Source organism: Gouania willdenowi, chromosome 6 (assembly GCF_900634775.1).
Source record: "Gouania willdenowi chromosome 6, fGouWil2.1, whole genome shotgun sequence".
Classification (NCBI taxonomy): domain Eukaryota; kingdom Metazoa; phylum Chordata; class Actinopteri; order Blenniiformes; family Gobiesocidae; genus Gouania; species Gouania willdenowi.
The window spans coordinates 52176700-52192162 of NC_041049.1; the positions used below are offsets into that span (position 1 = coordinate 52176700).

The window sequence follows — 15463 nt, forward strand, 5'->3', positions numbered from 1 at the left end:
TATAAATAATTCCAGCAAGTAAAAGAAAACTTCCTGAAAAAAGTTATATACATATTATTTAAAAAGAAGACAAAATGAACTTAAGATTAAAGATTAAATCGGGGCTTTCGCCTTTAATTGGCCATGTAATGTTACTACATTAATGGAATTCGTCCACTGCATTTAACCCATCCCTGAGGAGCAGTGGGCAGCCATTTTTGCGGCGATCAGCAGACGCCTCTGAAGAAGACTGGCAGTTGACAGTAGAAACATGTTAGGAGATCAAAGTAAATTTCCTGAAAAAATAGTTGAAGAAATGAAACCTTAACATATTATTCAAAAAGATAAATACCTTAATATTGTGATGACGGTGAATCCAGCCTTAATGTTGTTCTGTGTTGCCATGTCTGGGTTGCATGTTGGGTGTTTCCGTATGTGTTTGCCGCCCTGAATTAATATATGTGATTGTGATGTTTCCTTTTGTTCGGGACTGTGTCCTCACTCTCGCATTAGTTCGTGGTTGACGGGAATAGAACAAGGTTTAATAAGTGTTGGCGGGAGGAGGAGGAGCGTTAGTTCATGTTCTGACAGAGTGGATGGTGTGTAACGGCACTGTGTGCGATTGTCCTGCTGCTCTGCAACCAGCAATTAAAAGTGACTTCTGACAAGGCTTCAGCAATCCTTATTTCACGGCTTATCCACACTACATTGGTGTCAGAAGTGGGATAATGGAACGTGACGGAAGTCCAACAGAACTGTGAGAAGATGCCCGCCGCCACCGAGAGAGAGCAGCCTGGGTCGCGGAGAAGTGGAGAACCCTATGTCTCCCCGACGGCTCCAGCGACAAGCGGCCACACCACCCTGAGTCACCAAGGCCAACTGCAGTTCGAGACCAAAACCCTGCAGAACGACAGAGCTACGGCCACGAACCGCAACAGCCCGCCGCCACTACAGTCACACCTAAGGCTGCTGTCAAGTTGCCGAAATATGACGGCACGAACCAGCTGGAGTTATACCTCAAACGGGTACGAATCGCTGCAGCACACAACGGATGGAGTGAAGGAGACAGGCCGAGCACAGCAGGTGCTTCTGGACTTGGCCCCAGCAGAGGAGCGGAACTTGCTCGCACTGTCTACGGCGTTAGAACGGCGCATCGGACAGCGCTCATCAGAGACAGTAGAAAGAGAAAAGTTAAACAACCGCCTCCGCCGGGAAGGAAAAAGCCTGGGCGCCTTTCCGGCGGACATTCAGCTGCACGTTCGCAGGAGTTAGTCAGAACAGCCCGGTTGGAGGGAAACGACAGCGGGATGGCCCGATGAGGGGGTCGCCATCCCAGCCCACCATACCCCTCCAAGGCCGTTGCACGCTGGTGGGACATTTTGGTCATACCAAGGGACTGTATTTGACCTGTCAGCTTGATGATCAGAACTGTCAAGCGCTCATAGACACAGGGGGCTACCATCTCCCTGGTGAGACCGTGCTGTTTAATAGACACCAGCGGACCACTGACGAATGCATGGACCCCCACTGATGACAGTGACGAGAGAAAAGACGGAGCACACGGCGAGGAAGCTGCTTCGGGTCCGGGTTGGTGGTCAGGAGGTGGTGCACGAGTTTTGGCTGGCTGACATTAAGGAGCCGTGCATCATTGGCCTGGACTTACTGTCACACTGGGGGGCCTGCATCAACGCCACCAAAGCGAGCATTACTCTGGGGGGCGAGACCATCAGGCTGCAACATGGAAGGAAGGCAGTCAGCAGTTCCACGTCAAACACCTGTAAAGCACCAGTGAGGCTCCCCTCCATCAGCAACTCTCCCTACGTGGAATCAACAAGAGCGGTGCAGGAGCTTTTACAACGCAGCTGCAATGGATTAAATCCCCGCCAAAAGCGAGACTTGGAAGGCCTCCTAAAAGACTTTGTGGACATTTTCGCTGCCAAAGATGAGGACTGTACACAGACGGTGTTGGTCCAGCACCACATTGACACGGGTTCAGCCCCGCCTGTTCGCTTATGTCATCACTGATTGGCGTTTGCCAAGCGACAGGCAGCAGCAGACATGATCCGTCAGATGGCAGCTGATGGAGTGATAGAGCCGTCTGACAGCCCGTGGGCAGCACCAGCCGTGCTGGTTAAAAAGAAAAATGGAAACTGGCGATTTTGTGTGGATTATCGACGTCTAAATAGTGTCACTAAGAAAGACTCTTGTCCCCTCCCCCGGATCGATGACGCACTGGATTGGATTGCTGGTTCCAGTTGGTTCAGCTTCCTCGACCTGAGGAGTGGTTCCTGGCAGGTGGAGTTGGCTGCTGACGCTAAACCGAAAATGGCTTTCACCATCGGTCAGGGACTGTGGCAGTTTCGGGTGATGCCGTTTGGGCTCTGCAACGCACCAGCAACGTTCGAGCGGCTGATGGAGCGGGTGCTGGCGGACGTACCGCGAGACCGGTGCGTTATTTACCTGGATGACCTGCTGGTGAACACTGGAAGTTACGAGGGTGCCCTGGCTAACCTACGGGAGGTGTTCACTGCCATTCGGCAAGCCGGACTGAGGTTGAATCCAGCCAAGTGCAGCCTTTTGGCTAAAGAGACTGAGTTCCTGCATCATGTGGTGAGCGCTGACGGGATAGCCACTGACCCCGTATAGGCCGCCACTGTCAGAGACTGGCCTGTTCCCACAAATGTCAGCGAGGTGCGGAGCTTCCTGGGACTGGCGTCCTATTATCGGCGTTTCAATCGAGGTTTTGCCACCATAGCCAGCCCTCTTCACCGCCTGACAAATAAAGGTCAGGCCTACCAGTGGGATGACGCGTGTGCTGCTGCATTTAACCAACTCAGAGCAGCTCTAACGGAGGCTCCGGTCCTGGCTTTTCCAGATCCCAGCCGACCTTTCATCCTCAACACGGACGCCAGCAACACGGGGGTTGGAACGATTCTGGCTCAGCAAGGAGATGATGGAGAACGCGCAGTTGCTTACTTCAGCCGTGCTCTGAACCGAGCTGAAAGGAATTATTGTGTAACAAGACGAGAGCTGTTTGCGGTGGTCTCAGCGGTGCAACACTTCCGATCATACCTGCAGGGCAGCCGTTTCACTCTCCGGACTGATCATGCCTCCCTCACCTGGCGGTTGAGCTTTAAACAGCCGGAGGGGCAGGTAGCACGGTGGCTAGAGACTCTGCAAAGTTATGATTTTGACATTCAGCATCGGGCTAGCCATAACCACGGTAACGCTGATGCACTTTCCCGGCGGCCCTGTGTGACAGTAGAGTGCCGCTACTGTGACCGCCAGGAGGAACGGGACCAAGTACCGACAGTGGCTGCTGCCGTGGCCACCGAGGAGTTTGCTACGCTGTCCCCGGCAGAGATGAGACAGCAGAAAGGGAATGACACTACACTGGCTGCGGTGAGGACAGCGACCGGAGTGGGCTGAATAGAATGAGGTTTAAAAAGTGTTGGCGGGAGGAGGAGGAGCGTTAGTTCATGTTCTGACAGAGTGGATGGTGTGTAACGGCACTGTGTGCGATTGTCCTGCTGCTCTGTAACCAGCAATTAAAAGTGACTTCTGACAAGGCTTCAGCAATCCTTATTTCATGGCTCATCCACACTACAATATTTTACCTGATATACTGTAATACTGAAATGGAAGAGGCAAACATTCTATTACTATCATTTACTTGAAGAGTAACTAAAAACCGAAACTGCTTTTTTCTGCTGAAACCCAAATGTATTTGGTATGAAGTGTTGTCAATCATCCTAGTCCAAGTCTTGACATTTCAGTCAAAGTATTTTAGTTTGGCGTATTTTGTTGTAAAAATGTAGCGGTGACTGCCCTCTATCAGTTGAAATACAGCTATTACAATCAAATTTTCCTTTTGGCTGAGAATGGAGGTTTGTGACGTTTTGGAGGCTTTTTACATCACAAACCACCACTTTTAACCCCCCCCCTCCTGTAATTGTGAATATAGAGGTAGTTAGCATAGCATAGATTCTTCTTTGGAGATTTTATAGTCTATACTGACTTTGTCTTAACTGCTTCAGAAGCCCCACCCATAATCAAGGCATTTTTTTGAATTTCCAGCCTAGACGCACATCAAACAAAACCTCAGGGTTTAGATACTCTTTGAACGGTGCTTCTTTGAAGTCACTATCTTTGTCTCTTTGTTTTTGGTCATTATAAAGAGTATACCTACTTTCTTCTATCTGGTAATATATATTGTGATTAACAGTTTTTCTAAAAATGTGCCACATATTGCAGAGTTGAGCTGACCTTTGTTCTTGCTGGGAGGTTTTCAGTAGAGAAAAAAATAAAAAAAGAGAAACTCAGGAAACAATTATGGGCTGTTTGAAGCTGCAGTAACTCAAACTCATCATTGATTTTTGCCCTGATCATTTACTTGTTCTATTTTAAATTCCGCTCTTTTGTTTCAGACCTCCCTTTGTCTCATCATGCACTTATAAAGGACTGATCCCCTGTTATGGTTGCATTGTTTGGGACAAATAGCTTCCTCTGGATGTTTTTTTTTTTCTCATTACAGAAATCACTATAGCTACTGTCAGCAGCATTCCTGCCGAGCTTCCTCGCATCCTTTTTTTGCGTCATTAAATGTCCGCTCTTCGACTGAAATAAGAATAATATCAAAGTTAAAGTTAACCCAACATACACGAGTCATTTCAAGAATTTATGAAATGTGATCTAACTTCTTTTTGCCATAAAGTGAATGACACTTACCTCTAAATTCTTGTCTTTACTTTTACATGTATGTGTATTATACTGGGAATACAGCAACCCTCATACTGATCACTTACATTTACACTGTGTTTTCCTGGGTATTTGCAGGAGTGTTTGAGTCACAAAGCCAGTATTGATGAATTTAAATGAGAAAATTAGACTTGCATAACAATTTATTTTCGTTATTTTAAAATAGGGAAAAAAAGACCTTCCTGGTTAGCTAAAAGACCCATTTCTGACTGAAGTGTACATTTGCAGTCTTGGCTATACGTGCCCCCCATTTAGATGGTGGGGTATGGCTTCTATAAGGGCTTCTACTCTCCTACACTGTCTCTGTTTGCCCTTAATTGGATCCACTTCTTATCAAAAATCTGATGGTGTGCATCCGCCGATGCAAACATCAGGGAGCAAACACAGGCTGATCATATTACACATGGGAAGCAGTTCACAGATGCTTTTGCTATTTGTCAAGAAAGGGAAAACGGCTATATGATGACATTTGGCTGCATAACTAAAGACGATAGATAAAGAAACAGAATGAGAGCATGATCCCATGAACATTATACACTGAATATATTTCACTGTGTGGAAGAAACCATTAATGTGAGCAGAACATTGTTTGCAGATGTGACGATAAAACCATCATTACCAGAGGCTGTAAAGAAATGAGAATATTCTTCTGATGGAAGTCAAATGAATACGTTCTTTTATCTTTGTGTATACCACTATTGTAATTGATGTATATTTCTTTTTGTTGCTTACTTTTTGCAACTTGTTTTAAAGCAGTTCTATTCTAAAGTGAAAGATTGTGCCATATTTGGGAGTCTGGTATTATTTGAGGTTTAACATGGACTACACAAACCTAAAGCCTATTTAATTATTTGATACTTGTACACTGTCTTATTTTCTCTTCCTTTACCTTTTACAATTTTTTTTTTCCTTTCCCTCCTTTAACTTGTTTCACCATGCATCCCACTGAAAATGTATTTTCTTGTAACATGTCACATATGCCATTTATATATATAAAACAATTTTCTGCATGAATAAAATGCAATTTGGTGTCAAACTCTGAGGACAAACGAAGGCAGGAGAGAAAAAAAAAAAAAATTACAAAAAAAGCATTACATTGGTGGAACAGTACTATATTTTAAGGACACAATACAAAGAGAAAATGTTCCTTTATTTTCTCTTGGAAATATGGAAAACCTCAAGTTTAGATGTTCAAATATATTATGAGTAGTGCTGTCAATAGATTAAAAATATTTTACAATTAATTAATTATTCTCTGTGATTAATTATTCTAATTAATCACTTTTTAATCTCACCTAAAAATTGCTGAGAAATGCCCTTAACTTGAGGCATTTTCATTTAAATTACATTATTGTGGCAGATCGAAAGAATGATGTATAACAAAGTGTCTTTATGAAGTAATTTATTGTTTGCTTTTAACAAACTTGAATCATTTACATTCCTCTGTATGTGAGACTAGTCCCAAGGGCTGCTGACACCTTGAGTTTAGACCATCAGGGGAATATTGATGTGTACTTTTGTCCATTTACAAATAATAGAAAATAGAAATGAAATAAAACATCAGGTCCATATGTAGTGCTATAAGTTAGCAAATCATAAACACTAAGGGGCGTATTCACTAAAGGTTTAGGGGCATTAAAACGTGCAAACATCACTCCACGCGCTAATAAGTCATACAAACTCCAGCTTCGCGTCGCAATCTATTTAGCACGTTTCCCTCTAATGAATATGTATAGAAGGCGGAGCTCACAAGGGGAGCAAAAAAATGAGAGGAGGACATAAAAAATAAATAAATGCAGTGGGCACAATGCAATTCATCAAATCTGGAACTGTTTGTGGTGATTGTTTTAGCACCGTAAAATAGTGCGACTGACAAGCAGGTACAAACACACACGCAGAGATCTGCTGCAGTAAATGTTTACAGAAAACACAGCAGAGATGAAAAAAAAGTCTCCAGTTAGCCTCTCTAGTATAAGAAAATAATTCAAATGAAACAATAGTCAACATTAACATTCACTGAATGAGAAAATAAAGTGTGGGTAAAGTGTGTGTGAGGGAAAGAACAGCTGGAGGCCTGAAGCCAGTGTGGAGTCCGGTGCGTGTACATTTGTCACTCATGGATTTATTCAATTTGGCTCCAAACCCTGTCATCTTGTCCAGTGTGGATTGTATGGGCCACTCTGGCCACTTGGTCTGTGCTAGCTGCTACATAGTTAGCATTAAGGTGGAAAAGCTCTGCTTGAGGCGAGCAAGGCTCCAGTGATCCACAAACTCTTTCTTCAACAATTTGCGCACAACTGGGCTTTACTTTTCCATCCAGTGTGTTTTTTTAACTAAGATTTACGCGTTCAAAGCGTCTACCATTGTAGCCGATGCATCAGTATTATGGGTATACTGGGAACGAGTGCAAAGGTTCTGCGCTGTTTGCGGTGAAAAAAAGAAGAAGCGATTAACGCAATATTTTTTTTTTAGTACGTTATTTTTTCCTGTAATGAATTAATCACAATTAACGTGTTAAAATGACACTCCTATTCATAAGTACTAAAAAAGTGTCCCTAAGGGGAAATAATGTACTTCCAGTTTAAGCTTGGACCTGCTGTTCTTGCTCACCCTTCCAACTTTTTGCCATTATTTTAAACCACAGCACAGGAGCAAATATGATATGAAACAACTACAGTAGTTATAAATGTGATGTCAAAGATCTGTGATGCAGATCAAAGGAGCGAGAGCCAGAAATGATCTTTCTGGGTTTAGGCACAGAGACATTGTCTCCCTTATTTGAAATATAATGAGGATCGCTTGGTGGGCCAGAGGTTAGAATTTACATATTTTCATTAAATGTAAAGGGTTTCATTTAATGAAAGCTCTTCCCATTCTGTGTTTCACACCACATGTCGTGGTTGTCCCCTTCTTGCTCTGAGAATCAGAAGCTTTAACAGCCCCGAGACACTGATTAGGAAAAGTGGATAACTATGGAGGTCACATAGAACAGGTCTGCAATTTTATCGTAAATTGTGCACATCTGTGTTACTTTTTTTAAAACATCCATTTGGTTTTCCTCCTTTGCTTTTGCCCGGAAGCATCACAACATCAAATGTATCCTCTTCTTTGCATGACTGCGATTAAACCTTTCTGGCATATCTGTTCTTCTGGTGCGCTCATTTCCAATTCTTTTCTTTCTAATCACCTTCAATTTTGTCTGGATTTGGATATTTCTGTTGGGAAGTCCTTTTGCCAGAGTTTTTGCAGGAAAACAGAAGAAGTCACAGATGAGAGTGGCTGTGTTTGAAATGTCATACTAACGTACTACTCATACTACTGTAAGTCTGATGTCAAAATGAGTATGTTGTGCATTCACATGAGATAGTATGCATAGATCGAGTATGTGAGAAATATCAGTGTACCATACCAATGTATGTACAATTCTTAAGTATGCACGGTGGGCACACTAGTCATACTCAACCGCCCCATGATGCAATGCGAGCAGAATGTAAAATCATCCTGGGACCGGCTTCAAGCTAAAAATCAAACATCTCCTTTTCAAAACAAAAGCATCACTTCTTGTCTTCCATTAGCTTTTTAACCCTTTTGTAAATAGGGCTCTTGTTTTGAAGTTAGCCGGAAGTTTTGTTAGTAGCACAATGGCGGGTCTCTGAAAATATCCAATATGTTAGCATTGAATGTGGTTTCCACGATTTTTATGGATCAAATGATAAAATGACCACATGTTGACATTGTACTTTCTCGTTTAAAATGTTTTCAGAACTTTCAAAGATGGCGAATTAACAGAGATATTTAGCCTGCTTCCGGGTTTTGTCATTTTTGGTTCAAAATGCTTCTTGGGGAACTCGAAAGTACACTTCAGTGGGAACGGACGGTCACCATACTAATCAGACTAATAGTATATAGTAGACAGTATATAATCATTGAGTGGGTAGTGCATAGTACGTTAGTATGCGATTTCAAACACCGCCAATGAAGTAAAAACACTTCTGAGGGCTAATTGAGAATGAGGGACACCTAAGATGAAGTGTGAGGATTAACACGCTACCAATTGGAGAAAGGTAACTTACAAAAGATATATTATAATACAGCCCGTGTCTTACAGGGTATTTCTCGCTGTCTTACGGGGTAACTCTTGCTGTCTTATTGGGGAACTCTTTCTGTCTTGAGGTTAACTTCCGCTGTCTTACAGGGTAACTCTCGCTGGAGTTACCCTGTAAGACAACAGGAGTTACCCTGTAAGACACGGGCTGTATTGTAAAGTGCTACCCAAAAGACTTGAAATACATAAAACACACAAAACATCTATTATATATAATAGATTATAATGTGAATTAAAAAAAATGCAATTTTAGTGCTTTTAAGTAAAAAAAAACTAGTCCTGAGAGCATGTGGGCTACAATGACTGACATGGAAAAAGTGACATTCTTTTCTGTTTCCATAGGCATTCTGCACCCGCATATTCTTTCTTCACCTTCATCTATTCTACACAGAAGAACAAACAAAGTCAAGTGCTGGCTTCACTATTAAATATACAGCACTTCTTGCAACATACTGCTCAGCTCAAACATCCCAGCAGCACTTATGTGGCTGCCAAGCTACCACCAGTATATACATATAGGATGAATGTAGAGCTAACTATGAATTTCAAGCAGCCACCGCTCTTCTTTTATTTTCCTATACTGTTCCAGTGCAGACAGTTGCATCTCTATGGTGTAAAAAAAAAAAAAAAAAAATCTAAGATCACACACTTCACTAACTGAGTTTGAACTCCTTTCGAATACTGCTGTGTGCAACAATAACGTACTGTATGTGCATTGAAGATTTTGAATTAAATTATTTAACATGAGAGGTACGCAAATATATATATTTTTTTATTTTCCAGAAAAAGGTGATTAGAAGATTGCAAAATGCATACAATTAAAATTTGTAAAAAATTTAATATTTTCAATATATGCCCTTAATCGGATACATTGTTTTTTGCAAAACAACAGCTTTTATTAGTTATGTTCCAGAAGAAAGTACTTGTAAGCTGACTTTTATACTGGATTTTGATAATTGTGTACTGAATGACCTTAAAGAAGCGTGGGGCACATGAACAAAATGCTAATCACAGCAAAGGTTTGCTAATCAAACACATCAAAGTAAAAATGCACCCCATGTCTCTATTTCATCATCGTTTCATGAAGACCCACACCTTGTCAGCATTCTGCACACATGTCCACCTTGTACCAGCCATGATCATGTTTCTTAGTGAGGTCTTCCTGGAAAACGTCCTGATCACAGTTGCAGTCTAAAAAGGCCTCCCAACACCCAAAATAAATGGATGCAGCAACCTCTCCAAGCTGCCAACTCTCGACAAGAAGAAAACAAGCCTCATTTTTAATGTGAGTGTGGGCATGTGCAAGACAATTTGTCTGTGGTTGTGGTGAAGGGAGATGGAGGGATACATGCCCTTACAAACTTTTGATTTATCTGTTTACTACTCTTGAATAAATTAGATTTTAAATGTATGACTAATCTTGTTAGAGGGTATCGGTTGGACTTTGTGAATAATGGTTTGGTTGTATCGTTACTGCGCAGCAAGGGAAAGCATGTAGATTAAAAAAGATATGTTACATTTTCAACAAAGAGAGTGAGGATAAGTTAAAATGACACAATTACAAAGAGATCACATGTGTTGAAGCGATGTCATTTGTTTTTCTGCAGGGAAGCAAGTGTGAAGTAAATATGACTAAACAGGAGATGCATCCCAATAAGATCTCAACACAGCTACAGCAGCTAGTGGAAAACAAGGAGTATGTTTGCATGCAATGAAAGAGTTTTCTGTATCAATGTATGATTGGTTTATCAGCCCTCATCTTTCTAATCCCTTTAAACAATTGCAATCATTTTAAAGAGAGTTTTTTTTGGTATTGTTCTACAAATTTGTTAAATTACATAGACATAATGGTATTTTTAGCCTTTTAACAAACAATTAAGTTTACAAAGACAAATGTAAAGTGACGAAACCCTAAAGTTTTAGCTGGAAATTTTAAAAAAATGCCTTGTTTATGAGCGGAGCTCCTACAGCAGTTAGGACAAGCCCAGTTTATACTATAAAATCTCCAAAGAACAATCTATGCTATGCTAACGGCCGACCCAATACTCATTATACCTCTAAATTTGCAATTCTCTCAATCCAACCTACTGACCACAAACTGCGGAGACGACAGGTGCTAGTTATTATGGGGGGCAGGGCCAACAATGACAAAATAAACCACCATAATTAGATTGTTAGCCAATTTTCAACTCATAGAGGGCAGCCACTCTTACATTTTCCCAATAAAATACACCAAATTAAAATACTTTGACTAAAACGAGTCGGACTAGGGTCCATTAACAACACTACTTGATACTCAAAAACATTAGTTTTCAGCAGAAATAAATTGGTTTTAAAATATAATTGATCCTTGTCTGGATGTGGTTTTGCATATTGTTGGTTTGTTTACTAATTGAATGGTTCTCATTGTTTAAGCAGCTGCCTATAAAGTCTTTGAATAAACTCAAACATAGTTTTCTAATATCTAAAAATGGCTTTTTCTTAAACCTACTACCTGAGCAAGGGTTCATTTTCTTATCGAGTATTCATAGGCCAGACATTGAACTCTAAGTCCAAGTTGTTTCCATTGTTTACTCATAGATCTGGTTAATTTCAAGCTTCCGACAACTGCAGTCCCACTTTTAACTTTTTACATTCAATCGTCAGGAACATCATCATCTTTCTCCCCTGTTATGTGTAATGATTTTATTGCTAAAGTTATAGTTTATGCAAATGTACAAACTGTTTCTTAGAGTAGCTACTGTGACTCAGACAGACTGAGCAGTTTAGTCAATGTACAGTACTTCATCCCATCAGAGAATACAATGACTGGCTGTCATGTTCCAACTGATACCTACATATGTTAATGCAAGACTTCCGACTGAGCTCATATTGCACAGAGAATGAAATGCATTCCAGATATCACCCACAAAGCAGCCTATAAGTACCATATACAGTATGTGTTACATAAGACCTGTGGTCAAATTTCAGGTTGATTGTAATGCAGCTGTTGAAGTCAAGCTTCCTTCAGTAAAGGACTAAGGGTAGTTTAATCTAGATTACATTCACATCTGGTATGTCATTGCACACCCCATCAGCTGTCTTAACCCTTGTGGTTTGTCTCAAAAACAAGAGAATGGCCTCTACATCACCTTAACAGAGGAAAAGACATCTGGACTATTCCACAAGTGTTCCCAGTTTTTATGTGTTTTTCTGAAAAAGTGCACACAAAAGCAAAGATCTCTGTTATATATAAGTGATTTCCATCTTTCTTGCAAAGTGGTGTAACTGTGAAGACAAGAGGGTGATATAACAGTATTGTTGTCACAGAATTTACAGATTACTCATCTGTGTGTCTCACTGGAACAGATGTTTCTGCTTCTTTTCTCCCATAAATGTTGACTCTGATTGAGCATTCTGCTCAAGCTGAAGAGATTAGAGCATTACAGCAAGAACAAACTCCCTCAAAAAATACAGCCAAGAAGAGATCGAGCCAAGAAGATAGATTCCTCTCAGATTAAAAGGATGCCTTTATTTGGAGCGTTGCAAAGTCCAGTTCATGGAGTTCCTTTCTAGATGTTCACCTAACAAGCTCTTGTCTCTATTGCAAATGTTTTTCCTTGTGTTCTCTTTATCCATTCATTTTTATGATTGCTTAGAAAAACTCTACGAAACAGTTTACCTTAGTTTATATCTTAGAATGCATCAATTACAGACAGATGAATATACATCATACATGATTCAAACTAACACTTTGTATATTTCTTTATAGAACATGGCTTCAAGCTTCTTAAAGGAGGAGCACTTTTTGAATTAATGGCTGTAGAATAGAGAGTACAGTATAAAACATGTTTTAAGATTGTACTGTAGGCAACATATTAAAGAATCATGAGAATGAGCGTTGAAGTTGCAGCCAGGCTGAAGTAGTTTCACAGTGGAGAGGAAAGCAACTTTTGGTTGAATATTGCATGTTTGTGGAAGCAGCGTGTCTTTAATATTGCAGACTGTCCAAGTTCAAGGTGGATAACGTCCTTCAGTTTTAGGGAGCACATTTCATTTTGATGATCTCAACGACCAAAGTCTTAAAGGAAAATCTTCTGTCTATCAACTCAAGAAAGTTACTTTCAAAAGTAGACGTTAGCAAGGCCATTAGAGCAATAATCACTTGGAAATATTGTCTTTGTTTACAACACCCAGATAACCTGACTTCTTGGAAGTTAAGAATTCATTCAGTTTGTGGAATATTGCTCAGAAAGCTGCAGCTGGAAGGCTGTGGTTATTATTTCCTGCAGCCTCCCTGCCTTTCCCCAGCAGCGCCAAAGACTCCAACGAGTGCACGCCCTCCTTATCGAGACGTAATCCCAGTCCAGACGGCGCAGAGTCCTCCCCCACTACTTCACCTCCCACCTCCTGCACATCCCCTGAGGCAGCCGCAGCGGCTGCTGCAGCAGCGCACTCCTCTTTGAACAACCGGTCATGCTCCATCTTGAGCTCCTGGTAAGAGCGAGAGAACATGTGGAAGATAGAGGTAGCGGGGAAGGCCATGATGAGAATCCCACTAAGGATGCTGCTCAGTGCTACAACCTGTCCTGGAATTGATCTTGGGACCATGTCACCGTAGCCTACAGTCGTCATGGAAATGATGGCCCACCAGTAAGAGGCGGGGATGCTGCTGAAGTCGTGGGTTCCTGTCAGCTCACTTTCAGCTAAGTGGACCAGCGGGGAGAAGAGTGTGACAGCAACGCAGAGGAAAAGCAAAAGGAGGCCAAATTCTCGAGTGCTTCGTCTAACGGTCAACCCGAGCGTCTGTAGGCCAAGTGAGTGGCGAGCCAGTCGCATCACGTACAGGATCCTCAAAGCTCGCAGGATCCTTAACACCAGGCCCAGCTTGTCCAAGTAGCCCTTACCTCCTGGCCTCTCATGATCTAGATTTGAGTCCTCCTCTGCCACTACCAGAGAGACATAGTAGGGTAGGATGGCCATTGCGTCAATAATGTTGAGAGGCCCACGGAGGAAGTCCAGCTTACTGCGGGCCTGAATGAAACGCAGTATGAACTCCAGGGAGAACCAGGCCACGCACACAGTCTCTATGATGAACATGTTTTGGCATTTGGGGGAACACTCGCCCTGAGGAAGACACAGAGAGAGAGAGGATGAAGAGAGGGGCAGGGATGGGATGGAGAGAAGGGGAAAAACAAAATCCAAGGTCAGATAATCATCTTTGGCAAGCATCAGTAAATAATGACTCATAGTGAAGCAGAAGGCTTAAACTGCTGCACTCGTAGACAATGCATGGATAGATTGAACTAGTATTTCAGTGTATAAGAATAACATTTATTCTTATTTTCAAACACTTATCACTCAAAAAGAGGGACAAGCTTCCAAAGAATGACTAATGGTAAACCCGACGCCTCAGCATACACAACCCATTATCATGGCTGCAGTACTGAATCACCCCATTGCATTTCACTGATGAAAGTCATGTTTCCTGCAGCCAACCCTCTTTGCGTTTCATCACAATGTATGTTGATAGAAGTGTTTGCTGACAGAGTTATTGCTGCTGTTTTTCTCGTGAAGACAGTTTCCCTCCGGGCAGCCCCCATGCTGTCTACACTCAAGCTTCTTTTTTGCAGTAACTGAGAAAAAATAGCAAGAAACTGTAAATTTGTCGCTCTAGGCCTTAATCATTCCATTACCACATTAATGTTTTTACATTGTTTCATTCAAGAACATCACAGATGTTCACAGTTGTTTCTAAAATACAGGATTACATCAATTCATATACTGTATTTATTGTCAAGAAGGACTAGTGACCTTCGTTTCTGCAAGCGATTTTTATTTTCTAGTTTTTTCCATCGCTCAATATTCACTTTCATCTCTCATTGTGTCTCATCTATTTTCCTTCCAACTCGTTCTTCTTGTCTCACCCCGTCACCCACTTCCTTCTCTTCCTGCCTGTATTTCTACCTTCTCATCACTCATTCTGTTTCCTCTTTCATCACCCTCTATGGACTGCCTCCCCTCTCATCCTTCATCTCTTGGTTGCCCTTACACGTCTCTCTCCACATTAAGTACTTCCTTCATTCAGTGTTCCTTTAAGTGAAACATAACTCTCTCTCCACGGTTTCTCTTTGCATGACACATCCGTAGCAAACATGTCCATTCTGTTCTTCCAGCTCTGGTTTATATCACTCGTGTCCTCTCTTACTTTTTTTTTTTTTTTTTCAACATATTTTCATTCCATCATAGCTTCTATCCCCTCATTTATAAACAATAGTCTGTTGAAATGTATTTTTTGAAATACTCTGTATTAAAATGTCTTAGTATTTTATGTCATACATTTGGGTGAGGCTACTCTCAACTTATGTGTTCATTGAGTTTGCAATAACGCTACCTAAATCTAGATCAGACATAGGGAATTGGCGGCCCCCAAAACAAATCCCCCAAAATTGTATTTCAAGAAGTTGGAAGGTATATATAGCCCGACATACTACACAACATAACTGCAAAAAATACACAAAATCCACAAAAAACTCCAAATGACAACAAAGACAGACACAACAACCACTTATAAAAACAAAATGACTACAACGCATTACAGGATAGCTCCAAACACACACAAACTGTCAACAAAATTGCACA

At 41.5% G+C, this 15463-nt stretch overlaps 1 protein-coding gene across 1 annotated transcript in view; it reads right to left on the minus strand.

Moving 5' to 3' along the window:
* Positions 1–12323: 12323 nt before the first annotated feature.
* The window catches only part of kcng4a (potassium voltage-gated channel, subfamily G, member 4a), a 35723-nt gene continuing 32583 nt past the window's right edge, over positions 12324–15463 (minus strand). The window contains exon 4 of the mRNA XM_028450514.1: positions 12324–13948. Within this exon, the coding sequence (XP_028306315.1) occupies positions 13070–13948 (879 nt within the window). The 3' untranslated portion in view covers positions 12324–13069. The remainder of the gene's footprint in view (positions 13949–15463) is intronic.